Source organism: Medicago sativa, chromosome 7 (genome assembly GCF_051527215.1).
Source record: "Medicago sativa cultivar Bolivia chromosome 7, Bolivia_mono, whole genome shotgun sequence".
NCBI classification, from domain to species: Eukaryota; Viridiplantae; Streptophyta; class Magnoliopsida; order Fabales; family Fabaceae; genus Medicago; species Medicago sativa.
In genome coordinates this window covers 93,091,401-93,119,209 of record NC_140755.1, presented here as the reverse complement: position 1 = coordinate 93,119,209, position 27,809 = coordinate 93,091,401, and the positions used below count along the sequence as shown (strand labels likewise).

Sequence of the window (27,809 nt, the reverse complement as noted above, 5' to 3'; positions counted from 1 at the left end):
ATCCCTCACCATTTTCAACTTCACTTCATTCGCGCCCTGGTGCCCCAAAATCGAAATCGCTTACATTCAACGCAGAGAAAGAGATTATTTATAATACACTGTTATAAGGTTTTAGGGTTTAATTTCATCATCACCGTTACAAAAATGGTTTCTCCGAAGCATCTTCTATCCACCTTGGAATCAGCGCTTCTCGGTTCCTCACCTCCAACGCCGTCGCAAAGAATCGAAGTGTTGCACGCGATTCGAAGTTCTCTTCAATCCTTCCAATCGCTTCTTTCCTATCCCCCTCCGAATTCCTCCGATCGAGCTCAAGTTCAGTCCAAGTCAATTCGGCTTCAAGATTCTACTCTTATCACACTTGATGATAATGATGTGCAGATTGTGAGTTTTTCTGTTAAGTGTCTTTTCACTTTCATTGATTCTCTGTTCGTTTTTTGAATATTTGCTTTTTTTGAATCGTAGGCACTCAAATTGAGTGATGATTTGCATCTAAATGAAGTCGATTGCGTTCGATTGCTAGTATCCGCCAATCAAGAGGTATATTTCTGCTGTTTTATTAACACAACAATGACACACTGACATTGCCACGTCAACTATGAATCTTTTAGAAAATGATATAATTCAGTGTAATTACATGAGTCGGTGTTAGACAACTTTGGAACACACTTTCAATCAGATGTGTTGGGGCTACAAAGCTGCTATTTCTTTATTTTTAAATAAATATGTCTGCTCACATACTCACTACCACTGCCAATAAAGCCCACATCGTGTTGTTGTAAACATTATTTCTATATTTTATGTTGGTACTTGATTACATGATAATTCAAATACTTCAGTTTTATCTATTTATAATTTTGAAGTACCGTTCAAGTTGAAGGGAAAATTTGTTAGACCAACAATGTTGTATGGGATAGAGTATTGGGTTGTCAAGAACCAACACGGAAATAAATTCAGTGTTGTAGAGACGAGGATGTTGTGTGGGATGTGTGGTACGACTAGACGGGATAAGATTAGAAAAGACAACATTAGAGAGAGTTGGGTTGCATCTATAGTAGAAAATATGGTGGAAACTAGGCTTAGGTGATCTGGGCATGTAGGGAGAAGATTTGTAGATTATTTAGTAAGGAAAGTAGTTTAGATGGCAGATAGTCAAATCACCAGGGACATAGGAAGACCTCGAAAGCCTAATAAGAGAAACTATTAACAAAGATCTAGAGATTAACGCGTTTGATAGAAATATGATATATGATAGAAACATTATGACGTCATTTGATCCATGTAGCAAACCCCACTTAGTGTGATAAGACTTGGTTGTTGTATAATTTTAACATGTAATATGTAAAAAAATTAATTTTGAATTTTTTTTCTTAAAAATAGAAGTGTTAATGCAAGTGAGGTGAAGTTTTTAGAATGAGAAAATATTCTGAACTGAATCTGTAACTGTATTCTAAATAGAGTTAAATCTGAAGATCTAACAAAAATACATGCTCAACAGGGAGCTTAAACACAAAGATACTTTATAGAAGCCCAGTGCCTTAGTCTAAATTCCCCCGTCAAATTCAGAATGTAGGAATCAATAAAAACTAAAAGCTATTAAGTTGTGTAACTTGTAAGCATGTCTAGGTTTAAACACAAACACAAAACATGGTGTTATAAAGCTCTTGCTAAGGCAAGGTCTAGGTAAGGGTATGACCTATTCCGGTTCTTCCGTAGGTACCCTTATATTGCCTCTGCAAGAGGCTTGAACCTGTGCTCTCTTATTGAAATTTCAACTTTGTACCAAGTCTTTTCTTGGTGACACAACCAATATAAACCGAACTGCCCTAACGGACATTCACTACTTATGCAGTACACAATTGTATAATATAATCCATTAACGGATTTATACCTAGAAGGGTATTGTCAATACATAAAAAATTATTTATTCAGATATTTATTGTTGCTTTTTTTGTAGTGGGGTTTAATGGGTAGGGAACAGCTGGAAATTCTACGGCTTGCAGCAGGACTCTGGTATACAGAAAGAAGATATCTGATAACATCCCTCCATCTTCTGTTGAGGGTATATTTTTGCTATCCCAGCTGTTATTGAAGTTCATTTGGGCATTAATTTGGCTCTGTATCTTTTGGTTAATAGCTATACGTTGTTTTCCATTTAGGCCGTGGTGCTTGATCAGGGACTTGAAGATGATATATTGGTTGACATACAAAAATATCTAGAAGATATTGTAAATTCTGGACTTCGACAGCGGTTGATTTCTCTAATCAAGGTCTGCATTGTGACATAGATGAGTTTTTATTTTTCTCCAAAGCTGATATCTTCTACATATAAATTCTATTCCCCCACCCCTCTTTGAGTCTTTTTGGGTGCCATCTACATGTTTTCTTCAGCCCACACTTAATTCAAACAAAACTATTGGGAAAAACCCAAGTCCCACATTGGATAGACAAGACTCTTATTAAGAGTTTATAAAGAAGAGACACTCCTCACCTTACAAGCCGTTTTTGTAAGGATGAGTTTGGCCCGAAACATGGTATTAGAGCCTATTGATCGGGCCACCCGCCATTTATATACACGCACCAAGCTGCTGGGCGTGAGGGGGTATATGGGGAAAAACCCAAATCCCACATTGGATAGATAGGGCTCTTGATATAAAGAGGAGGCACTCCTCACCTTACAAGCCGGTTTTGTAAGGATGAGTTAGGCCTGATTTCAACAAAAACACACCAAAAACTCAAGTACTTAGAAGTTTGGTCTGCACAAAAAGACGTGCAGCAGCACATGCTGTATTTAAACAAAACACACAAGAAAATTAACTTAATTGTTGGTACCCAATTAAAGAAATATTCTGCACCCACACTTTTTTTATTACTACTCGATTAAAATAAAACAAGAATGGGAAGCGTTTCATGCACCCATCCCTCCTTTATTCTTGAAATTTTATTCCAACTCTTGAAGATTGGGTCTAAACTGTCCCTTCAAGGTTCACATCAATTTATTATTTAGTGGAAGGACTTATCTTTTTTGCACCTTGTAACTAACTAAATTTTTTTCTTTCTTTCTGAGAAATTGCTTTTCTGGATGTAGGAACTCAACAGAGAAGAGCCTTCTGGTGTGGGAGGTCCTCAGTGTGAACGCCATGTTATTGATTCAAGAGGTTCTCTTGTGGAGAGGCAGGCAGTGGTCTCTAGAGAAAGACTTATTTTGGGACATTGTCTTGTCCTTTCTGTTCTTATTGTTCGAACAAGTAAGTTTAGTAGCCTTTCATGTTTTGATTGATTTATGAAAGTTATGTGGTTGCTATTGTACTACTTGGTTTACTGTTGTAATCTGCGACCGATTATGCTTTCTGAATATTTTGATCGAGATCAAAAGCGAAATATGTTGTTTTCAGGTCCTAAGGATGTAAAAGACTTATTCTCAGTTTTGAAAGATAGTGCTTCTGAAGTTAGTCAGAGCAATACTGCCATAAAACATCAGGTTCTTTTGCATACTCTTTTGCTGGATTTTTTAGTTTTCATATGTTTTTAGTGAAGTGTTACAGATTTGGTTTTTAAATCGTTACTTCCTAATGGTTAAAACAATCAAACATATACTGTGTAAGACGTAATGTGAGCAGTGAATTTTATTCTTATTCTTTTTTTTTTGGTTTATACCATATGGTGAAGTGAACTTTTTGACATGATGGGCTCTTCATGATGGATTTAATAGTATTGGTCTTTGGTGTTAACATTTCATTTCATTAAAGCATTAGCTTAGGAGAAATGTGTAAGTAGAGGCTTACTCTTGCAGTTAAACCTTAAACATAAACCCACTCTGTGACAGTTGTTATCTCAGTTCTCGGAATCCATTTAATCTGAACTTGATATATTGGCTTGTGCCTTCTGCCCCTAAAATTTGTGTTGATTGCTCACAATTTCACACTCACATGCTTTTGCAGATTACCTTTAGCCTTCTATTTGCCCTTGTGATTGCATTTGTTTCAGATGGTTTGAGTACAGTGCCTGACAAAGCATCTGTCCTTTCTTCTAATACATCCTTCAGACATGAATTTCATGAACTTGTAAGATGAAAGATATTACTGTTTTCTGTGTACTTGTAGTTTATCAAATATATGGTATCGATTTGGAAAGTTACTGACTTCCTTTCATGCTTTAGGTAATGGCCACTGGAAATGATCCAGTTGTTGAGGGATTCACTGGTGGCATAAGGCTTGCTTGGGTGGTACATTTGATGTTAATACAAGACGGTGTTGCAGCAAGGGAAACTGTTTCAAGTGCTTCATCAAATGAAATGAGTTATCTTAGTCAATGCTTAGAAGCCGTTTTTTCAAATAATGTTTTTCAGTTTTTACTGGAGAAAGTTCTTCGAACTGCTGCCTTTCAGGTTCATTTGCCATGTTACATTTTTCTTTGATTTTTTTTTTTTGACAAGAAATTCATTGGAAAAGCTATTTTTGTTATAACGACTTCGGAGTACTCCCTGAGGTAAAAAAAAAGGGAAAATAAATTAGCAAATGCAGCTTTGTATTCCCTTTGCATATCTGTTCATTGAGTATGTAACATGCTTGAAAGTTAATGTGTAGGAGTTAGTTACAGTTCCTATGATAAGCTGTAGCTAGTCTATTGTGACTAATTGTTGTTAGTTACAACTGCTTACACAGAGATAATGCTATCCTATGTGCAGTGTACTATAAGCTAGGCGTATCCTTAATAACGCGCTTTAACTTCCAAAAGACTTGCATTTTATTGATAAAAAGAACATAGAACACATGGCATTTTCTCGAGTAAAGGGTGTATTGGATGAATTATATATAATTTAGGAAAAATTGTTTAGTCTTTCTGTCTCATTTGCCTGTTAGTGCTTAATATGTTCTTAGTATAAACAAATTTCAATTATTTTATTGTAAAAATCTTGTTTCTTTTTTGCTTGTAATTTTGTTTGTGTAAAGAAACAAATGAGACAATTGATATTTCATTATGTACCCACTATGAAAAGTTGTCTTGGACAAGATTATTTTTCTTAGCTAAAATAAAATGTGCAATATCAGTTTTACTCGATAAAACAATTGATTTTCTTAAGCAATATTTTGGTAATAATTTTTTATTTATGTCATCTAGATTTGCATGTGCAATATCAGTTTTAGTAGATTCATTCTGATATTGTGTTATTTATAGTGTAGCTTGTCGTGATTATACTTCATAGCTGCTTGTTGTTTACATTACAGACTGAAGATGAAGATATGATCTATATGTACAATGCTTATTTGCACAAGCTGATCACGTGCTTCTTGTCTAACCCTCTAGCTAGAGACAAGGTCAGTTAATATTTGATCACCTACATATAAAACTAGCGGATTTGGTTGGTTAAATGCACACCTCTAGCTAGTATTTGGTTTAGCCGTTTAGGTTGGCAAACTATTATTTTACTTACTGCGCTTAGCCTCTTATCTCTTCTATTATATAGATGTCATTTCTCCAAGTTATTGCATGAGATGATATGATGGGAGGTTTATGTTCTATTTCTAAATTCCATATTTTGTTGCTTGGTTCTCTGTAATCTTTATATGTTGGCTGAAAGTCAGTGGCTTTTTTGTTTTGCTGAATATACAGACAATGTAATGGCTAATTGGTTCGTTTTTTAAACTTCTCTTCAGGTTTAGAATGCAATGATAACAGTTTTGTACTTTTATATTGTTTTGTTAATAGTTAGGATTTTAGGATAAGAGGAATGCTAGCAACACACATTTTAACACACACTTTCCAACGCACTCTCTTTGATTGGTTGAAATCCACATGGGACCCACCAAATTAATATGGGACACCCTATCAAAGAGAGAGTGTTAAAATGTGTGTTGCTAGCATTTCTCTTTAGGATAAAATAAACGGATAAGGACGACATTTCGTAACTCTTGGAAATTATATGGTTGATGGACATCAAATGCTACTCTTAGCTCTTTATTTTGTCACTCTTTGATGCATTGATTACCAAATGTTCGATTCTGTTTCTAATTTTTAAAATGACATGCATTATTTTTTTCTCTAGGTACTTGATATCTTCACCTGCAAATTATTGTATATCATTCATTTCTATTGGTATTGTAAAATCAGCTTTTTCAGTTACATTGGTTCTATTCCGAAGTAGTGAAATTACAAATACTCATTGCAAAATCATTTTGGTTGTAAAATTGTTTCACAAGTATTATTATTTCTAACATGGAATATCCTTAGAAATCAAAATGTTTTGTCTTCTACCTCTGTTTATGTATGTACTTTTTGCAGATAAAAGAATCCAAGGAGAAGGTTATGAGTGTGCTTAGTCCATACCGAGTTGTTGGATCACATGATTTTGCACAGAACAGTAGCTCAATTTCTCAACAAGGCACCGAAGCAGGCCCTTTACCGTTTAATTCAATCTTGGACTTCGTGAGCGAAATTTATCTGGTCAGTTCGACAAAATGGAAAAAAACACATGCAATATTTCTAGTCTTATATAAGCAATCAATACAGGTTTTAAATAGATCTTAACATTCAAATGGTTGGATCCTTGTGTCAAATATTAACTTTTATTCTGTATATTTACCTTTTTGGGAAAAAACTATGTCAAAAGCTATATGGTTGATCATTTTTTCATTGCCTTATATTTTTAACCATTTAAATTGCTTTTAAACAATTTGGTTGGCGCTCAAGGCTTTTGCTTGCAATCTTGACCTTGAATTTTGTCACAAGTCATCAGAAAGAACCAGAGCTTTTGTTGGGAAATGATGTGCTGTGGACATTTGTAAATTTTGCTGGAGAGGACCATACAAATTTTCAAACGCTTGTGGCTTTCTTGAATATGCTGAGCACCTTGGTATTGAAGTCTCCGATCATCTTAAATTTGATACCTGAATATTGCTCTGTAGTCATTTTTATATCTTGGGTTTTTGGGACACTCCTTTTCAGGCTTCCAGTCAAGAAGGTGCTTCAAAGGTTCATGAGTTGCTGCAAGGTAAAGCATTTCGCTCGATTGGCTGGAGCACTTTGTTTGAATGCTTAACAATTTATGATGAGAAATTCAAACAGTCTCTTCAAACTGCTGGAGCAATGTTGCCTGAAATTCAGGAGGGGGATGCAAAAGCACTTGTGGCATATTTAAATGTTCTGAAGAAGGTTTAACATGACATATTTTAATATATCGGCTTTGGATTGCTTCTGTATCACAACCATGCTTAAACTTCTCTTTGCTAAAATAAAATGTGTATCACAACTATTATGTGAAGGTGTTAAATAAAACATTTTGGTCTACCTCACTCACAATTTAGTTCTTGTTTTAAGTTCAATCATGGTTTAATACCTAAATTAGTCAATCTTGTTTGATGTTAATCCTTTTGCATATCTGATTGGCGACATCATGAAACAAGTTTGATTAATTCAAGGTATGAGTACATAGTTTGAATTGGGTACTGAATTGTGATTTAGGTGCATTTTAAAGTACCAAAATGAAATTTGACTCTAAGTTTTTTTTTTTTTTTTTGTTGATTAGTTCAAGGTATGAGTACATAGTTTGAATTGGGTACTAAATTGTTATTTAGGTGCATTTTAAAGTACCAAAATGAAATATATTCAGAGTATGTTTCTTGTGTATACAGGTTGTGGAAAATGGGAACCCTATAGAAAGGAAAAACTGGTTTCCTGATATTGAACCACTGTTTAAACTCCTTAGTTATGAAAATGTACCCCCTTATCTTAAGGTATGATGCCACAACATTCTTATTGGAAATTACAAGTATAATGTGATTCTTGATTTTTCTTTTGTGCTAGAATTCCAATTGAAATGTTTGCATTGTTCTTTTTAAATAACGCATGTTATGTTAATGTAGGGTGCTCTAAGGAATGCAATAGCCACATTTATTCACGTCTCTCCAGTGTTGAAGGATAGCATCTGGACCTTTCTTGAGCAATATGATCTGCCAGTTGTTGTTGGGCCCGAAGCCCAGGGCAGTCCATCCATGGGTACTCAGGTTGTTTTATTTGTCTTATAAATCACGTCTTTTTTCATATAAATTATTTCCGCCAAAACTTTCAAGAACCAACTCTACTGGAATCTTAAGCTGTTAGATGCAAGCCCAGGAATGATTTATAATTCATATGGCCATCACCACCCCTCATATGAAAGGCTTTGGACTTCAACAATTGAACACTTGCAAGCTATGAAGTACGGATACGGACACAGACACGACACAGGCACCGACACGCTGACACCACTAATAATTTGAAAAATCACATAATTCAATGTAATTATATGTGTCGGACATGAAACGTGTCCGACACAGGGACACGGCTAATCCGAGGAGTGTCCGTGCTTCATAGCAAGTCAAGAATAGACCCTTCTTAAAGTCTAGGTTGTTGGGTTCAATCAAATAGATAATTTGGAGTTTGTTTAGGTATGCTAATTTGTATAAAATGTATGTGTATATTTGTAATATGCTTTTCACTATATTTCTTGTATTGATATCTTTTTCTTGCTTTTTACATTGACTGTGTAGATCAAAATTTAAAGAAAGAAAACATGGTTTCTATGAAATAAAAAAGAGAATGAAAAAGTGTTGAAATGTTAGCTTAAAAGAATGATAAAGCATATATATATATATATATATATATATATATATATATATATATATATTGATTTGATTATCTGCTACTAGCTAAATAAAGAATATTGATTCTAGTTTGTAGTACAATCTAATCTATAACGACAAACAGTAGAAATAACTGGTTTCCTTCATATTCCTTTTTCTCGCATGCTTCATCCACTATTTTCGTCCTTGTGCTTCTGCTTTCTCTGCCTTAGCAATCATGTACATTCCCTTTCTCTTAATTCTAAGTGAACTTGTATTTATGACAGGTTTATGATATGCAATTTGAATTAAATGAAATTGAGGCAAGAAGAGAACAATACCCTTCAACTATATCTTTCCTTAATTTGATAAATGCTCTTATTGCGGAAGAAAGAGATTTGACTGATAGAGGGCGAAGGTTCTGTATCTCCTGTCTTTGTTGAAATTTTATTTATTTATTTTTGGCTTAAATATGTAGTTAGGTTGTAGTTAGGTGAGTTTTTGGTTTTAATCCCTGTCAAATTTTCTCATTGTTTTATTCCTCACTGTTTCAAAATGGAAGCTTTTAGTACTCGATGTCAATTGAGCTCAGGTAAGTGACAACATGCTAATGGTGAGCCACACCATGGCTGCTATTTGATATAACCAGGCTGGTGTCAGAATATAATCATGTAGTATTAAAGGCATGTTAGTTTAGGAGGTCGCATAGTCCTTCTAAACTCCGTGCTTAATTCGGTCCCAATTTTTTATTTGTCCTTTTTGAAGATGCCGGTGAAGGTTGTTAAGAAGGTTGTTGGCTTGCAAAGAAGTTTCCTTTGGGGAGGGGTGACGAGTGGAGGGAGAAAGACTTGTTGGGTAAGGTGGAGTAAAATTTGCCAACCTAAAGAAAAAGGGGGTTTAGGAGTAAAAGATATTAGGAAGATGAACATGAGTCTTTTAGCTAAGTGGAGGTGGCGGTTGTTATGTGAAGATGGGTCACTTTGGAAGTTGGTATTGGAGAGTAAATATGGACCAAGAGTGGGGCGGCGAGTGGAGTTGGAAGGGGAGGGGTGGCCGGCATTCTCATCTTGTTGGTGGCGTGACTTGATGGCATTGGGTTTGGTGGGTGGTGTAAGGTGGTTTGATAGAGAGGTAGTTAGAAAGGTCATTAACGGGAGGGGAACTCTCTTTTGGAAGGAAAATTGGGTGAATAATGAGCCCCTTTGTGTGACTTTTCCGAGACTTTATGCTCTTGCTTTGACTCAAGATTGTTGTGTGGGGGATTTGTGGAGAGGGGGTGGGGCCGATGGTTGGGAATTTCTTTGGCGGAGAGAGTTGTTTGAGTGGGAAAGAGAATTGGTGCATAATCTTAAGGTGGTTTTGGAGGGGGTGGTGTTGGGAGTGGAACCGGATAGGTGGGTGTGGAAGCCGGGTGAGGGGGGTGTTTTCTCCGTCAAATCTTGTTATGCTTGTTTACAAAAATTGGATTTAACGGAGGAAGAGGTGTCGAGGGAGGAGGGGGCGCTCTTCCGTGAGTTGTGGAAGTGTAGGGCACCATCAAAGGCATTGGCTTTCTCTTGGAAGTTGATTCTTGACCGTATTCCAACAAAGGTCAATCTTGCAAAGAGAAGACTTTTAGCTATTCAAGATTCAAAGAGGTGTGTTTTTTGTGGTTTGGTTGATGAAACTAGTGTCCATTTGTTCCTCCATTGTAGTGTTATTTCACAAGTTTGGAGGAGGGTCATGAATTGGATGCAAATCAATTTGATAACCCCTCCTAATTTGTCTACTCACTTCATTGGTTGGTCAAGCGCTTTGAACCCCAAGAAATTAAAGAAAGGGGTGTTAGTGATTTGGAATGCGGTCATTTGTATTATTTGGAAGATGAGGAATGGTCGAATTTTTAATAATGTAATTCCGGGGATTGATGAAATGGTGGAACAAGTCAAGGTCACATCCTGGCATTGGTGTATGACTAGGGTGAAAATACCGACTTGTTTATTTTATGAGTGGTGTTGGAACCCAAGAGAGTGTCTATCTAGATAAGGTAGGTGGTGCCTACAGGTGTTGGGCGGTTTGGTTGAATTTTTGTGGGGATAGGGTGCTGCTGCATTTTTTTTCCCTGGCTGTTGCCGTGTTGCTATATTTGGGCTGGCTGGTTTGTGTTGGTGTTATGTAAGAGCAGCTTTGGTTGAGTTTTTGGATGGTAGGGGTGCTGACGCTTGAGTATGCAAGTAGTGTTGTTTCTTGTATATCCCTGCGTCATTACCTTTTTGGGTTGGTCCTTTGTTTTATGGGTGGTTTTTTAAGGGGTTTTTGTTCGAGCCACCGTTTTATGGCAACCGATTTCCCCTTGTATGTATTTTTTTTCCACCCAAGCTTATTAGTGCTTCTCGCGCGGACTTGTTGGTTAATAAATTATTGCCGATTCAAAAAAAAAAAGTATTAAAGGCATGTTTTTTTTTTTTTTTTTTGAATGAATTAAAGTCATGGCATGAGTTGACCTGAAGCTTGTCATTTTCTACTCTTTGCCATTGGCTCCTATAACTAGGTTGTAGAGAGGAGATGGAAACAGAAAGAGGAAAAACATCCATACGACACATTAAAAAATTCAAGTAAGCAACACATCAAAAGCATGAAAACTTCCCAGCTCACATCCCATAATTGAAAATTAAATGAAGTATATAGAGAAAAAAACTGCAATCTGATAACATTCTAGACCCCTGTAGAAGCCATTGTTATCAAGTGGCAGCCATATCAGCATGGGCTTGATGGCATGGATAACAGAGACATGACAACTGGCCCTTAATATCCCATCAAACTCTACCACCCTCTTCACCTTCAAGCTCTAGTGAATAGGAGGAAATTATCATATAAGTTTTAGTGAAGAACAACTTTGTAGTATGATATTATGAACAACACGAGTTCAAGTTCCAAGAAGGGATTAAAGCCTTTATTATTGCTCAATATGCAACGAATGCTGGTACTACTTGGTATGTAGGACATACTTAGCTTGAGCTAGGGCGTAGATCTAGCTTGTTGTCGAAATGGTCACTCATATATTTGATGAGGAAATTTACACATTGATCATTTGAGTTAACAGTAGACAGAAGCAATTTTCTCACTTATAAAATGTCAATCAATCTTTATATACTTGGGTCGTGTATTTAATATTTTATTGGATGCGATGTGGAGAGCAGCCTTATTACAGACTAAGCTTACAGTTCTGATTTTACAAATTTTAACTCTCCAGTGAGCTTTTTCTCCAGATATGTTGTTTCACATGTAGTGAAATCCAAAACTTGATATTTTGCTTCAGCACCTAGTTAAGTCTAGGATTAAACACGGTACCTTAAAATAACGAGACCAATTCTATGAAAAAGTTGATAGGGACTAAACAAAAACTCACCTAAATTTAAGTACTAAAAATATATGATTTTATTTTTAGCCAATGCAGTCTAACTTCTAAAATAACTGTTTATTATTTTCCAGATTTATTGGCATCTTTAGGTTCATCTATGATCATGTTTTTGGGCCATATCCTCAAAGAGCATATGCAGATCCCTGCGAAAAATGGCAGTTGGTTGGTGCTTGCCTTAAACATTTTCACATGTGAGTGGTTCTGTTTCTGTGATTTAGAAATAACTGACTTTACACGTCTGTTGTGTTTGTTGATGTTTTTGTGGAACATTGGATTGTTAGATTTTTGCAATCAGAGTGCTGACATTATTTTCTATATAATAAATTGATTGATGTTGGTTTTAGTAATTCAAACCATGAATTTATTTTGCCCAAATGGGTAGTTAGCACATCGGCTGCCCAAGCCTTTTGTGTGGATTGTTGTGTTAGGAAAAGTAAGAAGAGGGCAGGTAAGAATGTTGACATGGCAGATAGAGAGAAGGGGACGGGTCATTTGTGTGATTGTTTTAGATTATGCTGGGATTTGAAGGCAATAGAGGGGGAGTCTTGAGAAATAAATGACGGTTGTTGTGGATGGAGAGCAATGGTTCTTTGTAGGAGCCTACCTATGTGACTGTAGGAGTATAATCTACTGTAATCTCCCCATTTCAGATATAATACAACATTTTCCCCCCTATGCTGTGTTACTTTTATATGTTGGATTCATGTTCGTATCAATGGATATGTTGGATCAGGATTTACGTAACTTAAATGTGCAGGATACTAACCATGTACGATGTTAAGGAAGAAGACTATGAGGGTGTAGTTGACCAGTCCCGACTTTCAACAACAAAAGAAACATCATCACTTCAGACACAGCTTCCTGTTTTAGAGTTGCTGAAGGTATGTTTTTGTAATATTCTTGTTCAGGATTTCGAAGGATGTTAGCATGTGTTGTTTATGATGTAAATATGTGTCTCCAGTACTTACTATCCTTGATTTGGTATTTCTAAGCTGCAGCTTATTATAGATCTTGTGACATTATGAGACTTATGGATCAGTACTTATAACTATGCTTAATGCTTAATAGCCACTATAAGTGAAACATTTTCATCATCTTATTATGAATTGTATTGCTTTCAATATCATGTTTACTTGGATTGCTGGATAAACTATTTTGATGAATTGTATTATGGGTCTGAATGTTAATGTTTACCTGTTTCAGGATTTCATGAGTGGAAAGACTGTCTTCCGGAACATCATGAGTATTCTTCTGCCTGGGGTGAATTCCATCATTGCTGAACGCAGTAGTCAAATATATGGGCAGTATTTAGAGAATGCGGTGCAGCTTTCTTTGGAAATTATAATACTTGTCCTTGAAAAAGATTTACTTCTTTCTGATTATTGGCGTCCTCTGTACCAGGTATCTGTTTTAGTTTCTAGAACAACTAGTCAACATATTATATTCAAATTATATATTTGAACTTGCTTATTTTATCTACTTGTTTTGTTTTCGAGTTTCAACTACGTTTTCTGCTTATTGATGTGTTTGTGAGCTATTAGTTGCCTTAAAATGATTTTAGCATAGTTTTTGGGCAGAAGTGTGTGTGAGGAATAGTATTGCTCTAAAGTTATGACTTCTGAGTCTAGTATAGCGCGCGTCACTGTTTAATTATACTGTATTCTTTAGTATCGACGTACTACTTAATTGTTGTACTCTCCTTATTGATGATCTGCGCAGCCATTGGATATTATACTCTCGCATGATCACAATCAAATAGTGGCTCTGTTGGAGTATGTCAGATATGATTTTCAGCCAAAAGTTCAGCAATCATCTATCAAAATCATGAGTATTTTAAGGTAATTCAATACCTTCCATTTTCTTATTCTCAATTTAACAGAATATCATTCTGAGTCTGCAATTGATATATTGTACTTTCTGGGTGCAGCTCTCGTATGGTTGGGCTTGTTCAGCTATTGTTAAAATCTAATGCCTCAAACAGTTTGATAGAAGATTATGCAGCCTGTCTTGAGGCACGGTCAGAAGAGTCTCAGAATGTTGAAAATAACAACAATAATAATAATAACGATCCTGGCATTCTTATTCTGCAAGTTCGTCTTCACCCCTTCCATTTATTCGTGTCCCGTCTTCTTTTCTTTTAATTCATTTTAAAATGCTGTTTATATATACCTTCTACATGCTTTCAGCTCCTAATTGACAACATCAGCAGACCAGCTCCAAATATCACTCATTTACTACTTAGATTTGATCTAGATACGCCTGTTGAGCGGACAGTTTTACAACCTAAATTTTATTACAGGTATTGTACATTGTCTGTTGCTATTTAATATCTTGATTCTATCAAATATAACCGTGCTCTTAAAATGTTATGTGCAGTTGCATGAAGGTTATTCTTGATATTCTGGAGAAGCTTTCAAAGCCAGATGTAAATGCGTTACTTCATGAATTTGGTTTTCAGGTTAGCTGTAGTTGATCTGTTGGGTAACCTATCTCAAATACTAGTGAATGGAGTTAGAATTTTGCAGTTTTACTGATTTCTAAATTGAATATTGACTTTTTGTGTGATGCAGCTTCTCTATGAGTTGTGCATTGATGCGTTTACTTCTGTTCCTACAATGGATCTGTTGTCAAATAAAAAGTACCGATTCTTTGTTAAGGTAAACAAATTTTAACGAGTTTGACCATCTTTATGCAATTGTCATTGATTGTGGTTGGTGTTAATTATCCTAGAGATATTTCTCTGTAACTTTTCCCTTGCTACATAATGCAGCACCTTGACACAATTGGTATTGCTCCACTTCCTAAACGTAATAACAACCAGCCGCTTCGTATCAGTTCCCTTCATCAGGTACTCTTCTCCTACATCATCTTGTATACCCACACACTATAAAACCCATACCCTATATAGAGTTAGTTACTGTTAAAATTAAGTAAACCTGGTAATATTCCTAGACTGTACAACTTTCTAGATTACCTGTTAATATTCATTGACGATACAATTTCCTAAACTAGTGCTAATCAATTAGGCATTAAATGAATTTATTAGTAATGCCATTATAAATATAAGTTGTGCGATCTGAGTCAAATCCATATTATTAACATCTCCCCCTCCCCTTACAAACTAACAACTAACATTTGCCTATAAAAAAAAATACTTATTGGGGATAGAGGTAGAATATTTGATACGGAATTGGCAAGATCTCCAGTGGCAGATCTTCTTAGGGATAGGAAATGTCCATGGCCACCCCAAAATTTTATTCTTCTTAATAGGTAGGTATATACATTATAGTAGTTAGTTACGTATATACTTATATATTATTTATTTTGCTTATTACCTTGAATGAATGTTTTGCAAGTCCTAGGTTATTGGTTCGAGTCCTTGTCCGTGACTTCTTTTTTGTATTTCTAGTGTACTTCATTTTACATTTCACAAAAATGGTATAGACAGGATTCTAACACGAACACATGGGGAACAACTTAAGCTACCATAAGCACCGCACCAACCAATGATTTATAATATGTAACAGAAAATGTGTAATATATATTTTATTCGTTGTTGACCCCTCAATTAATTTAGTCAAGCTCCACCGCTCAACATGAGTCCTTTGGGATTTTGAAGTACATATATTACATAGGCCCACAATGAATTCCAACACTTGTTGTAAATCAACTTTTATTAGAATAATTGGAGTGGCAAGCTTGAACAATAGATCAATTGCGTGAAGACTTTAATGCATATCATGAACCAACTAGCCTAAAAGCTTAAGTTATTAGACAAAGACACATGAATTATTTTATTATATTTTGAACAATTATTACATATTATAGTTGAATTTACATGGGTGTTTTGTTTCTTTGCTTTGCCTTTCACAGAGAGCATGGCTTTTAAAGCTTTTAGCAGTTGAGCTACATGCTGGTGATGTTAGCAGCTCCAATCATAGAGAAGCTTGTCAGACAATCCTTTCTAATCTTTTTGGACAAGGTACCACTGGAATTGATGGAGAGCAGGCTATATATCCATTTTCACTTCAAGATAATTCTGGAAATGGTGATTTTAGAACTGTCAGTAAGAGTAAGGTACTGATAGTCATTTATTGCTTCATGGTTGCTTTGCTATTATGGTCTTACACATGCATATATTGGATTTTATATTGTTTATTATAAGTTAAATGCAATATCATTAATTAAGAACTCAGTTGATAAAATCACTAGCAAATATCTGCTTGTTGACTTATAGAAATTCCCTGGTTAAAGTGATAACCAATTTCATTGCTGGTTTGTTTTGGTTATGGGTGATGGCCATTATGCTTATTAGCTATTTGTCTACAATCTCATGTTAGCGCCCCCTTGACAATCATCGTTGCCTCAATCGCACCATAAGTGAGCGAATTTATGAGGGTTAGATGATGAATAAGTGGGCAGGCGGGGCAAACGACAAAGTGAAATTTAAACATCTTGGTAGAGCCAACTTTGTGCGCACTTATTGAACACGTCAGAGGGTTGGCACCATGATGCATGCTTTTTATAGATGACATAATAATAGTTGAAGAGTCTGAGAAGAAATAAGTGGGAAACTTGAAAGTAGGGATATACTTTGGAAGCACCAATTTTCATTTCAGTAAAACAGTGCATTGAATGTGAGTTATGTAGGAGGTGCATAATACTAGTATGCAACTGATTATATCCTCTTAATCAGTTTTGTTTCCTTTTAAACTCAGGTATTAGACTTGCTTGAAATCATCCAGTTTAGATGTCCAGATCCCACTACTAAGTTGTCACATACTACGGTCAGTACGAAGTATAACTTGCTATATATATATATATATATATATATATATATATATATATATATATATATATATATATATATCCCTCCCTCCCTCGACTATTTTCATCATTTTCTTACCTGCTTTTGGTTGGATATATTTTTAGGCAGAAGACATACTGGGAAATCCAGGAAATTCTGGAAAGGGTGGTGTCTACTATTATTCTGAGAGAGGTGACCGACTGATTGACCTTGCTTCCTTCCATGACAAACTTTGGCAGGTTGGTTACTTACTAGTATTGATAATACAGTGCCAATTTAGGTGGGCTAATTTAGCTTCTTCAAAAAAAAAAGTATTGTTAATACAGTGTTCTCTACTGGAATAAAAGTTTTACAGTTTTTCCTTTTTGAGTTGATGTTGTATTTATAATTTTTTTAATAATTTTTGTTTCTGAAATATAATCTGCATATCTTCAGGTGAGTAATCTTGGCAATGAAGTTGAGCTAAATGATGTACGAGAGACAATTCAACAATTGCTGAGATGGGGATGGAAATACAATAAAAATCTTGAAGAGCAAGCTTCACAACTACATATGTTGACTGCCTGGTCTCAGATTGTTGAGGTGCAATTCTTTCTTTCCATCTACTGATTTTTTTTTTTTGTTGACAAATACTCATGTTTTATGATTTAAATCCTCTAAATTGTGTTAATTTTGAAAGGTGTCTGCATCTAGAAGATTAGCGATGCTTGAAGATCGGTCTGAAATTCTCTTTCAGTGAGTTACTGTACTGTATTAGTGAAAATAAAATGAGTTACAACTTGTCATGTGTCTGTTCTCATTATTTTTGGGTTCGTTGTAACTGTTACATAATTCATTGCATGTTCAGGATCCTTGACGCGTCTCTCAGTGCATCTGCTTCTCCAGACTGTTCACTGAAGATGGCATTCATATTATCACAGGTAAACATTTAGATATATAATTTATCATGTGAAATGTCGACTAAGTCTAAAACTATCCAATTTGTTTGATTCCATTGTAGAACTAATGTATCAAGGTATTGACTAAATCCCAAAGTGTTGAGATTAAATAGTGTATCAAACATTCAGTATTTAAATAGAACTAATGTATCAAACATTCAGATTGCTAACCAAAGTGTTGAGATATTGAAAAGTCGGACTGTTTAGTTTTATCTTCACTATTTATTGTATAGATTGTATTGATTAATCTTCCCTATTAATTGGGGATTAAATAGGAGACTCCTGCCTATATAAATGTACATTTCTCCCCACATAATATGAGATAATAAACATATTTTCAGTCTTAAGATGGTATACACATGGATCTGAAATCCTAGTTGTCTTTGGGTTCAGCCGCTGTCAATGCTAGCCCTATATTTTTATTTTTTCTCAGTTCAGTCGTTGGGTGTCCAAAGGGCAGCGTCCTGGCCCAAAGCAGTCACCGGGCCTGCGACCGCCGTCGCTGCAATCCGAACACTTAAGACAAAGATTAAGTGTTTATTTTTTTAATTTCTTGATTATGCCTGGGTATATCCCTGCTTTGCTGCCCTTCTGATTAGGGGTGGTGAAACGGGTCGAGCCCAGCGGACCGACCGGTTTAACATGGTATTTTAGGCGTGGAGAGTTGAAGTTTTGAACTCAACCATTCAAGTTGGTCTGCCCTATTTAACGTGCTGGAAAATGGGCCGGGTTGGCCCGTTTGGTCAATCTGGAAAAACTAATTTTGTTATTTTTTATGGGTCTATTACTTTTGTCTTCTGTTGTGGTCCATTAATCTCATAAATAGGTTAGGATTAGGGCTTGTATATGTTGTAATAATTTGTGATGAACTGATAGATCAGCAGAATTATTCCTAGAAGTTGTTATTTGTTTGTTTGTCTCTTTTCAATTTATTCTGTTTTATATGCAATATTGCCAGTTATGATTCATTTTTACGTACATGGAGTGTCCCTCAGGTAGCATTGACGTGCATGGCTAAACTGCGAGATGAAAGGTTTATGTTCCCCGGAAATCTAAGCTCTGACAGTATAACATGCCTTGATCTCATTGTGGTTAAACAATTATCAAATGGTGCTTGCTTGACCATATTGTTTAAGCTTATCATGGCAATTCTTAGAAACGAATCATCAGAAGCTCTTAGGAGACGGTATGTCACACGTTCTGTAATTGATTTTTATTGTGTAGCTGTGTATTGTTTTTGCCGGCAAACTTACTTTTGCATGTCTTTGTACAGACAATATGCCTTGCTTCTTAGCTATTTCCAGTATTGTTTGAATGTGGTTGATCCTGAGGTTCCAACCTCAGTTCTTCAATTCTTGCTTCTCAGTGAACAAGATAACGAATATATTGATCTCCCGAAGGTATAGTTTCTTAACATTTACAAATAACATAAAATATTTTAATCTGGCGATGGATTAACTCGTCAGTCATCATAATTGCATTTTTCTCTATATCCCCCAGATTGACAAAGAACAGGCAGAGCTGGCTCGTGCAAATTTTTCTACTTTGAGGAAAGAGGCTCAGAGCATATTGGATTTGGTTATTTGCTAACTCTTACTATTCCTTTTACATGCATTACTAATCAGCATGCAGTATTTTATATGCTTATGCCTAATATTATTTTCTTTTTAATATGGGATTAAATAGGGTGTTTTCTCAAAAATTTCTGTCCATGGACAGAATACAACTATTTATTTGGGAAGTGGTAGGTTGTAACTTGTAAGAGTTGTTTACTACTGGTCAGAATAGCAATCACATGCTTTCGTTCTTCTGATTTAATTGAGACAAAAAAAATTCAATTCTTCATTAGATCTATCTTATCCACAAGATGTTATGGTTTTGTTGTTTTGAGGTGCTATCCATGTTATTGTTTGGTTTGCTTTTCATTAATTATCAGATTCATTTTAATGCATTTATTTTTATATTTTTATGAATTTTTTTAGGAATATATTTTTATGAATATTGGTAAGTCAATTAATTACGTTTTTAAATAATGTGAAATTGAAGGTCATAAAGGATGCAACCCATGGCAGTGAATCTGGAAAAACAATATCACTCTATGTTCTTGACGCATTGATTTGTATAGATCACGAGCGATATTTCTTGAGCCAACTTCAAAGCAGGGGATTTTTACGGTCTTGCCTTACTGCCATAAGCAATATTTCGAATCAGGTGTTTGTTCTGACCCTCACAAACAATTCCTTATATTTTGAAATTACCTTTTCTTTTTTCGAATCACTGTTGTGAATAGTTTGTAATGTCATACAACAGATTTTTCATCTCGTTTAATCTTTTATGTTTCTTTCGGTTCTGATGGTACTTGAAACGGGAATTGTAGATGAAGAGGAATGCATGCATCTATTTCTCTTGATTTCAAAGTATAGAAATTGATAAAAAGATATAGGCTCTATTAAATTTATCCTGATTGAGGAGTTACAAGGAAATAAGATCTGAAATAAAATGCAAACTACAACCCGTGTTTCATTTGATAAATTAATTCACTCAAATTTGCTTGTTCACTTAATAATTACCTTTTCCCACTTGAAGGTTGTTGTTACCACTCTTGCCTTTTACAATTCCTTAATTCTCACTCACGTCTTAGTAAACTAATCAAAATCAATAGTCTTCGTTGAGCCCAAATATGTAACCAACAAAATTAAATGAGGCACTAAAACTTTCAATCAAGATACAATGATTGAAAATCTGATTATTTTTTTCTGCACTATTTGGTCTCTATCATTTTTATCTTCTCAGTTCTCTGTGTTGATAGTTCTGTTCAGATTATTTGTTAACTATTTTTTATGCTTATGATGAACATGAATCAGTGGTAAAACGCGTGATTAGAATTGGAGCTGTAATACAAAATATATGAACCCTGTAAAGAACAAACGAGACCCTGCTATAGTGTTGCTTGATTGTGCAGCAAGCAGTCATTCAATTGATATCAAAGTAGAAATATGAATGAAAAAAAGGATATCTTTTTATGAACATAAAACTTTCCTTGCTCAATGTGAAATCAGCAGTCAGCAATAGAAATACATAATAGGAATAATACTTCTTCCGCCGCTTTTCATGTTTTATATACCTACTGTATAGCTCCTTTTGCTCTGCTGTCTCCCCACATCAACTTCTGTTAGTTTGTTATTCTGTTACGGCTATCAATTCAATTCCACGGTCTCTTCGTCAAATACACCTTCATAACTATATATCCCCTATTACTTTAGTTTGAGGTGAAGTGTTAGAATATATTAAAAATAACTCATAATGGCCTCATTGTATCTTAGAGCAGTCTAGATTTTGAGATTTTTCCTTAGTATTGGTTTCCTTATTATATTGGGTTTAGTGATTATTTTTCCTTATTTAAAGGATAAGAAGTCTAATATTAGATTTCAAGGATACGGATTTTTTTTTGTCCCATCAACTAAAATATGTAAATATTTAGAGAGTTCATAACTAAGTATTGATTTCAACTTCTGATTCTCATTGAATGAACAATTCAGCTTTATATAGAAAGCTGGTAGTTACCTGCTATAACAGGTTAACCTATACTAACTGAGACATGTCAGTCACTTGACAGCTATTGCTAGCTGTCAAGTGCCAGCTTTACAAAGCTGGAACGAGACTAATCTTACTAGAACTGGGCTTTGCTAACTTCTTCTATTATACAATATAATGGTAATATTTCAAGTATTCTTTCCCCCACGCGTTTACTTGGTTCCCTCTTGATTTTTCATAAGCTTTAAACATGTAGTTACCAGTAGCATACTTGGTTACCAGTTAAATATATAGTAAATAATTATATTTATAATGTAAATATATTTTAGCTTACTCTCTAAGTTACTTAGGATATATTATTACGTTGAATATTCAGTCTGTAAATATATCATAGCTTAGTCCCTAAACCACTTTACTTCTATATAATAAATCTTCCGTTGTGCTATTCAAACACACGGTATTTCATCATATGTCTCTCTTTTCTCTCTTATTCAACAATATGTTTTATCTTTATAATACTGATTTAATTTATTTGTTTGATTGAAGGATGGTGGTCTTTCATTGGACTCTTTGCAGAGGGCATGTACCTTTGAGGCTGAACTTGCTGTACTACTAAGAATCAGTCACAAATATGGGAAATCTGGAGCACAGGTACTATTTACCATGGGTATATTGGAGCATCTTTCATCTGGCAGGGCAACCAATTCGCAGGTAATTGATTATTTTCCTTGAGACTGTCGCATTTGATTTTCATTTCACCTAACCTTTACTGAAGCTAATGAATTTACAGGGAGGATTAAGGTGGGCTGAGACAAGACTTAGAAGAGATATGGCTGTGGATGTTGATAGACAACGGATGATTATAACTCCGGTCTTGAGATTAGTCTATTCATTAACTTCCTTAGTTGATACATCAGATTATATGGAGGTTGCTTGTGTTCCTTTTTCAATTTTTTAATTACGGTATCTTCTATGAAATTTTCTTGTTCATTGACGATTATTTTCTGTTTTTTCAAAAAATACAGGTGAAAAACAAAATTGTCCGTGAAGTGATTGATTTTGTAAAAGGGCATCAATCACTCTTTGCTCAAGTTCTCCGTTTAGAAATTGCTGAAGCAGATGAGTTAAGAATGGAGCAGATCAATCTTGTAGTTGGTATTCTAAGCAAGGTATTGTTTAGTTAAGTTTTTTTTTTGTTTTGAAAATATATTTGATAAGTATCTAAGCTCTGGGAGAACCCACACTTAAAACTAGCCATTAAGGGGAAGAACCAAACCACTTAAATACTCCTCCGATTATCGTATATTATTTCATGTGGGGCTTGCTTGGGCACCCAAATATATTTGAGTCCTTGAGAGTCGACATCTTGGCAGCTACGATGCTTTACTTGGCCTTTCTGAGCCACTGACAACCAGGCTATGATCCCAATTGATAAATATCTGAGAACTTGGCGAGTCATCCTTTAAGGGGAAACAACCAGCAACTCAAATACTCCGCTGAGTATCTCATATTACTCAATGTGGGATTTGGATATCTTATAATTTCCAAGTCCCTATCAACTTTCAACCGGCTTTGGCAAGCTAGCTTCTCTATTTTCTGTAGGTCTAGGTGCGGACAGCTGATATTTTATTTTCAATAGCTAATATGACGTCAAATGCTTTGAAAATAATCCAATGTGTGGTTAAGCAGTGCTGAACTTGTGGTTTACTGCGGTTCAATATCACACATACACACTCTTAGGGAGGGACAAAGAGCCTTTAGTTGTGACCTAAGCACCCGAAATAGGTTAGTCTCTTGTTAGGTCCAAAAGACCTATGCTTGTGTGGATACTCTTGGAGACATTGGGATGGGAAATGCCTAATTATGGGATTTCCTACAACAACAACAAAACAAAAAAACGTGTTGGGAATTTACATTTCATGAGCTGCAACGGGATGACAAAGGTCCTAATTATGGGGTTTCCTACAAAAAAATGCTTTGTGAATTTACATTTCACGAGCTTCAACATTATTTTTCAATCTGTGCACCATGGTATTGTATTGCTACTTCCAATGCATAAAGACTTCTGAGACGTCCATAGCATATGAAGAGAATAATGTGTTGGTTTTGTACAACGGCTTTTATGTATGCTGCATGCTCTTTGCTACTAATTACACTTGGGTCTTTTTTGTTTGTTGTTTTACATTTTGGTTTTTATGTGATAGGTTTGGCCATATGAAGAGAGTGATGAATATGGCTTTGTTCAAGGGCTTTTTGGTTTGATGAATGTTCTTTTCTCTCGTGACTCAAACTCAAAGGTTCTAGGTTTTCCTCGATCAAGAGTGTCCCCTGAGGTGAGCTTGCAGTTTTCTGAATTCACATTTATGAAAAAGAGATGTTCTGGCGTTATGCATATATAATAATAATCCTAATCTTCTGATGTTCAGAATCAGAGAAGTTCAGAACTACAGATATTTAAGTTGTGCTTCAGCCTGAGCTCTTATTTATATTTTCTAGTCACAAAGAAATCCTTGAGATTACAGGTATATTTTGCATATATAGAAGGTAGTTTAATAATGATTTTGACCTCTTTCCCTCTTCATCTTGTCTAACTGTATTTTTCTTTTTGTTTTTAAACTAATATTTTTCTTGTTAAATGATATCTCAGTCTTCCGATAACTCCACCGGTTACCCTACTTCTGTTGAATTTCAACAACCTTCATTGAGCTTGCTTAATTCTCTACTCAGTTCAGCTACAACTGCACTTGAAAGAGCAGCTGAGGAGAAATCCTTATTACTGAACAAGGTGAAAATTGAAAACTGATTTGTCCGTCTTTCTAGTGCTTTGGTTTACATTGTCAGATATTTAATATTGATTTTTAAGTAAACATAACACATGCGTTTTGCAGATTCGAGACATAAATGAACTGTCAAGGCAGGAGGTGGATGAAATCATCAGTATGTGTGTCCGGCAAGAATCTGCTTCATCTTCTGATAACATACAAAGAAGGTTTGATCATAAAACTGTGCTTTTCTAGTAATCCAAAAATAAACATTCTGGTAGCTGAAATTGAACAGGTGTTGGCCTATCAAACGATGAGAGTTAATTTAGTGTCTTATGATCATGATTCAAAGAAATATTGGCCTTAAAACTCAAATGTGCAAAATGAATTGTTGAAGTTGATGTTTTTGGTTATGTGAATTTGAACTAAATGTTTTGTGTGTTCAATTCATGTAAAATTGTAAGTGATATGTTTTTCTAATTAAAATTTAAAAAACTGCCGTAATACTACAGCTAACTTGGTTTGCATTTGAATAGTTGATTATTGTGTGGTTCTTTTCACGAACATAACTTTAACTTTTAACCTTGATAATTTGATATGTAGACTGCTGAAGCTGTCAGTCTTTTCTCAAGGTCCTGGACCTCATGATAATTTTAATATGTTCTTTTAGTTTAAATGTTAATATATAGCTTTTTTTCAATAATACTTGACTTTTATATACACTAAAGTTCTCCGCATGATTATTCTCCCGAGTTAATTGGTTCATCTGGTTGTTACATCTAAATTGTTAAATATAGAACCATTTGAGGTGGGAAAATGGATTCTGATGTAGTAGCTGAGCTTTGAAACTCATGTGGTTAGAAATTTGATTCTGCTGTCATTTTCTAGATAACTTAATGGGTCAGATCTTATCTACACTGTATGCCCAAAGGGCTCTTGATATAAACTTCTGATTCAAATAATGGGGTCTAGCTACTATAGTCTTCAGAGTGTCCATTCTAAAGAAAAACTTGCAACCATTACATTTGCAATTTTGTGACGTTCTCAGCTCCCACTTCATCGAAAATTAATTGCCAAGTTTTAGAATGGATTAGATGCTATCAGTTCGTCTATCACAGGGTCTCAATGGTCAATTCATTTGTTTGAAGGCTTCAATTTTAGAGCCCAATGACCATCTGCTTCGTATATATGCTATTAATTGTATTATGGTGTTCCCTGAATTCCTCACACCTTCCCTTTCCGTAAGATCCACTCTAATTTTTAAAATATGTTTTACAGGAGATACATAGCAATGGTAGAGATGTGTCGAGTTGTTTCTTGTACGGATCAGCTAATTGTTTTATTGCTCCCACTCTCGGAACATGTGCTAAATATCATCCTCGTCCACCTTCAGGATTGGTAAGGCATTAAGTTTCAGGAGATAAAGAACGTTGTGTTGTAAATGAAGCTAAAAATCCATATAAAATATTGTGTTCTTTTTATGGCTAATTGAACCCTATATTATAATGTAAACAATTAGATGTTGTCGTAGAAAGTAACCCTTGTTGTATCGCTCTCTAGGCTAATTTTTGTATCTTATGGCAGCTCTGACGCATTTGAATCTACCATGACCACGAAAACAATTACATATGGTGCAAAGTGTGATCCACAACAGGACTTGGCGTTGTTATGTGGACAGTTAGTTCCAACCCTTGAAAGACTTGAATTGCTGAGTGAGGTATGAGCCTCATAGTAACTATTGAGTGATCCTACTTAATATTCTGGTAGATTTATTTTTGTTGCTGAAATTCCTGTCATTAAAGGAATGTATTTTCACGATCTTACATCATGTTTGCTTGTTTTCTCAGGAAAAATTAGGGCATACTCTCAAAGTATTCTGCCGACTAGCAACTTCTGCCAAAGAGATTGCGATCCAGAAGATGATTTAGTATATTTAAAGTATCCTTACAAATCTAATTGCTTACCTCCATGTACATTGTAAATTATATCAAATATTCCCAGATTTTAGATCAATCAGTAAGATATTAACTTAACAGTTGTAGTGCATATGTGAGTGAGATTTTGTAGTGTATTGGGGAAAAGTCTTGTTTAAATGTTGTATCATCAACCTATAATGTAAAGGAAGTAATCATCATATATTGGAAAGTTACAGTGCTAGCAGCAATAATTATATTAGTATGGTGTTCTCGCAGCAAAATGTTATAGCACTCACAAACAGTAATTGTAATTGTAGTTACGTTTAGTCAATAACGTTTGTTGGTCGTTAGTATATACATTTATGTTGATAAGAGACCAAAATATGAAGAGCAATATCTGAATTCTATTTCTAGTTAAACAGGAAATTAAAAAACTTTAAAAATGCAACTTATTACGTGGATTTATTCATTAAAGTACTATTTCGTTGCATTTTTCCGACGTGTTGTTTCATGACAGTATATGTCATTGTCTAGTAAATAACATGCTGTTCGAAATTACTTTCACTTTTGTCGCCGACCATCAAGTGGATAGCAATGTATTTTATGCCAAATTACACTAACTGTTCCTTGGGTCTAAGGTTTGTAAAATATTGGTTTTTTGGTATTGGTCTTTTATCAGGTTCAAGTTTACGGACAATACTTGAGTGCCATTAATGGCACCAAAGTGCCATGTAATTCCGTTAGTGTTTACATAGACATTTACGGTTGTTGTGGCTGTTTCAAATCATCAAATCCCATTTTTTTAATAATTTAAAAAATAAATTCATTGTTCTTCATATACAACTTCATCTTCAACAATATTCTTTTACCGAAAAAAGTCTTCAACAATATTCATGTTCTTCAAGTTCTTTAACATATTCATCTTCATCATCTTTAAAAAGAATTGAAGTTTTAAAAAGAATTGAAGTTTTGTAAGAGAAAAATGTCGTCCTATCAACCATTTGTCGATGGTGTTGATGGTGCCAGGCATCGGGACTCTATCTTGAGCCATGACACCGCCCATCCACGCTTTACTAGTGTTCTAAAATTTGATTAATTACATTTAATTTTTCTTATTTAATTTGTTGAACAAAATAATATTTGTTATAAAATAAAGATCTAAATTATCTAGTACATTATATTGCTTTAAACAAAAAATTCAATGATGCCTAATAATTTAGATCATTGGATGGATTAAATCCAGAATTATTCAAAACTCTTCTTCCTCTAAGACGCCACTCACACAAACGGAACAAAACAATATAAGAGTAAACAATAAAAAGTAAAAAAAGAGTATGTCTCTTAATTTAGTGCAACATTAGATGATCGTAGACTTCGTCCCATGAGCTTAACTCAGTTGGCAACAATAATGCATAATATATGCAAGGTCTTGGGTTCGAATCTGAGACACCACAAACAAAAAAATGATTTTAGACTTCCTTCAAAAAAATATTAGATGATTGTAGACAATTATTTAATGTTTTGTGGTCACTTTGCATTTATACGGAAATAAATCCTCTCAATTGAAATTCTTTCAATTCTTTTATTGTTGCATCTCAACCCTCAAATTCAATCTTAATTCCCTCAAAAAAATTCAATCTTAATTATTTATACTTTTATTTTTTGTGGTCACTTTGCATTTATACGGAAATAAATCCTCTCAATTGAAATTCTTTCAATTCTTTTATTGTTGCATCTCAACCGTCAAATCAATCTTTTTTTTTTGACAAAAACCGTCAAATTCAATCTTAATTCCCTCAAAAAAATTCAATCTTAATTATTTATACTTTTATTTTTTATTTTCTCTCTCATATTT

General features: G+C 34.8%; 1 protein-coding gene across 2 annotated transcripts; it reads left to right on the top strand.

Moving 5' to 3' along the window:
- EMB3142 (nuclear pore complex protein (DUF3414)) lies at positions 1-26,235 on the top strand. 2 transcript variants are annotated; one of them, XM_085723126.1, is made up of 44 exons: positions 1-381; positions 463-537; positions 1,955-2,059; positions 2,157-2,267; positions 3,086-3,245; positions 3,393-3,478; positions 3,939-4,061; positions 4,157-4,384; positions 5,226-5,315; positions 6,280-6,441; positions 6,734-6,850; positions 6,943-7,149; positions 7,629-7,730; positions 7,860-8,000; positions 8,885-9,015; positions 12,069-12,188; positions 12,755-12,878; positions 13,201-13,398; positions 13,717-13,835; positions 13,925-14,087; positions 14,184-14,296; positions 14,374-14,455; positions 14,568-14,654; positions 14,768-14,845; positions 15,871-16,074; positions 16,716-16,784; positions 16,930-17,043; positions 17,240-17,386; positions 17,484-17,539; positions 17,652-17,724; positions 18,738-18,928; positions 19,016-19,142; positions 19,243-19,320; positions 19,789-19,953; positions 21,823-21,987; positions 22,067-22,204; positions 22,302-22,445; positions 23,481-23,609; positions 23,703-23,798; positions 23,924-24,061; positions 24,165-24,265; positions 25,317-25,436; positions 25,623-25,755; positions 25,886-26,235. In XM_085723126.1, the coding sequence occupies exons 1-44, from the start codon at positions 145-147 to the stop codon at positions 25,964-25,966; spliced, it is 5,628 nt and encodes a 1,875-aa protein (XP_085579252.1). In that variant the 5' UTR covers positions 1-144; the 3' UTR covers positions 25,967-26,235. The 2 variants fall into 2 exon arrangements, with proteins under 2 accessions (XP_085579252.1, XP_085579251.1); XM_085723125.1 differs by having other exon boundaries at positions 16,716-16,807; positions 16,929-17,043.
- The last annotated feature ends 1,574 nt before the right edge of the window (positions 26,236-27,809 follow it).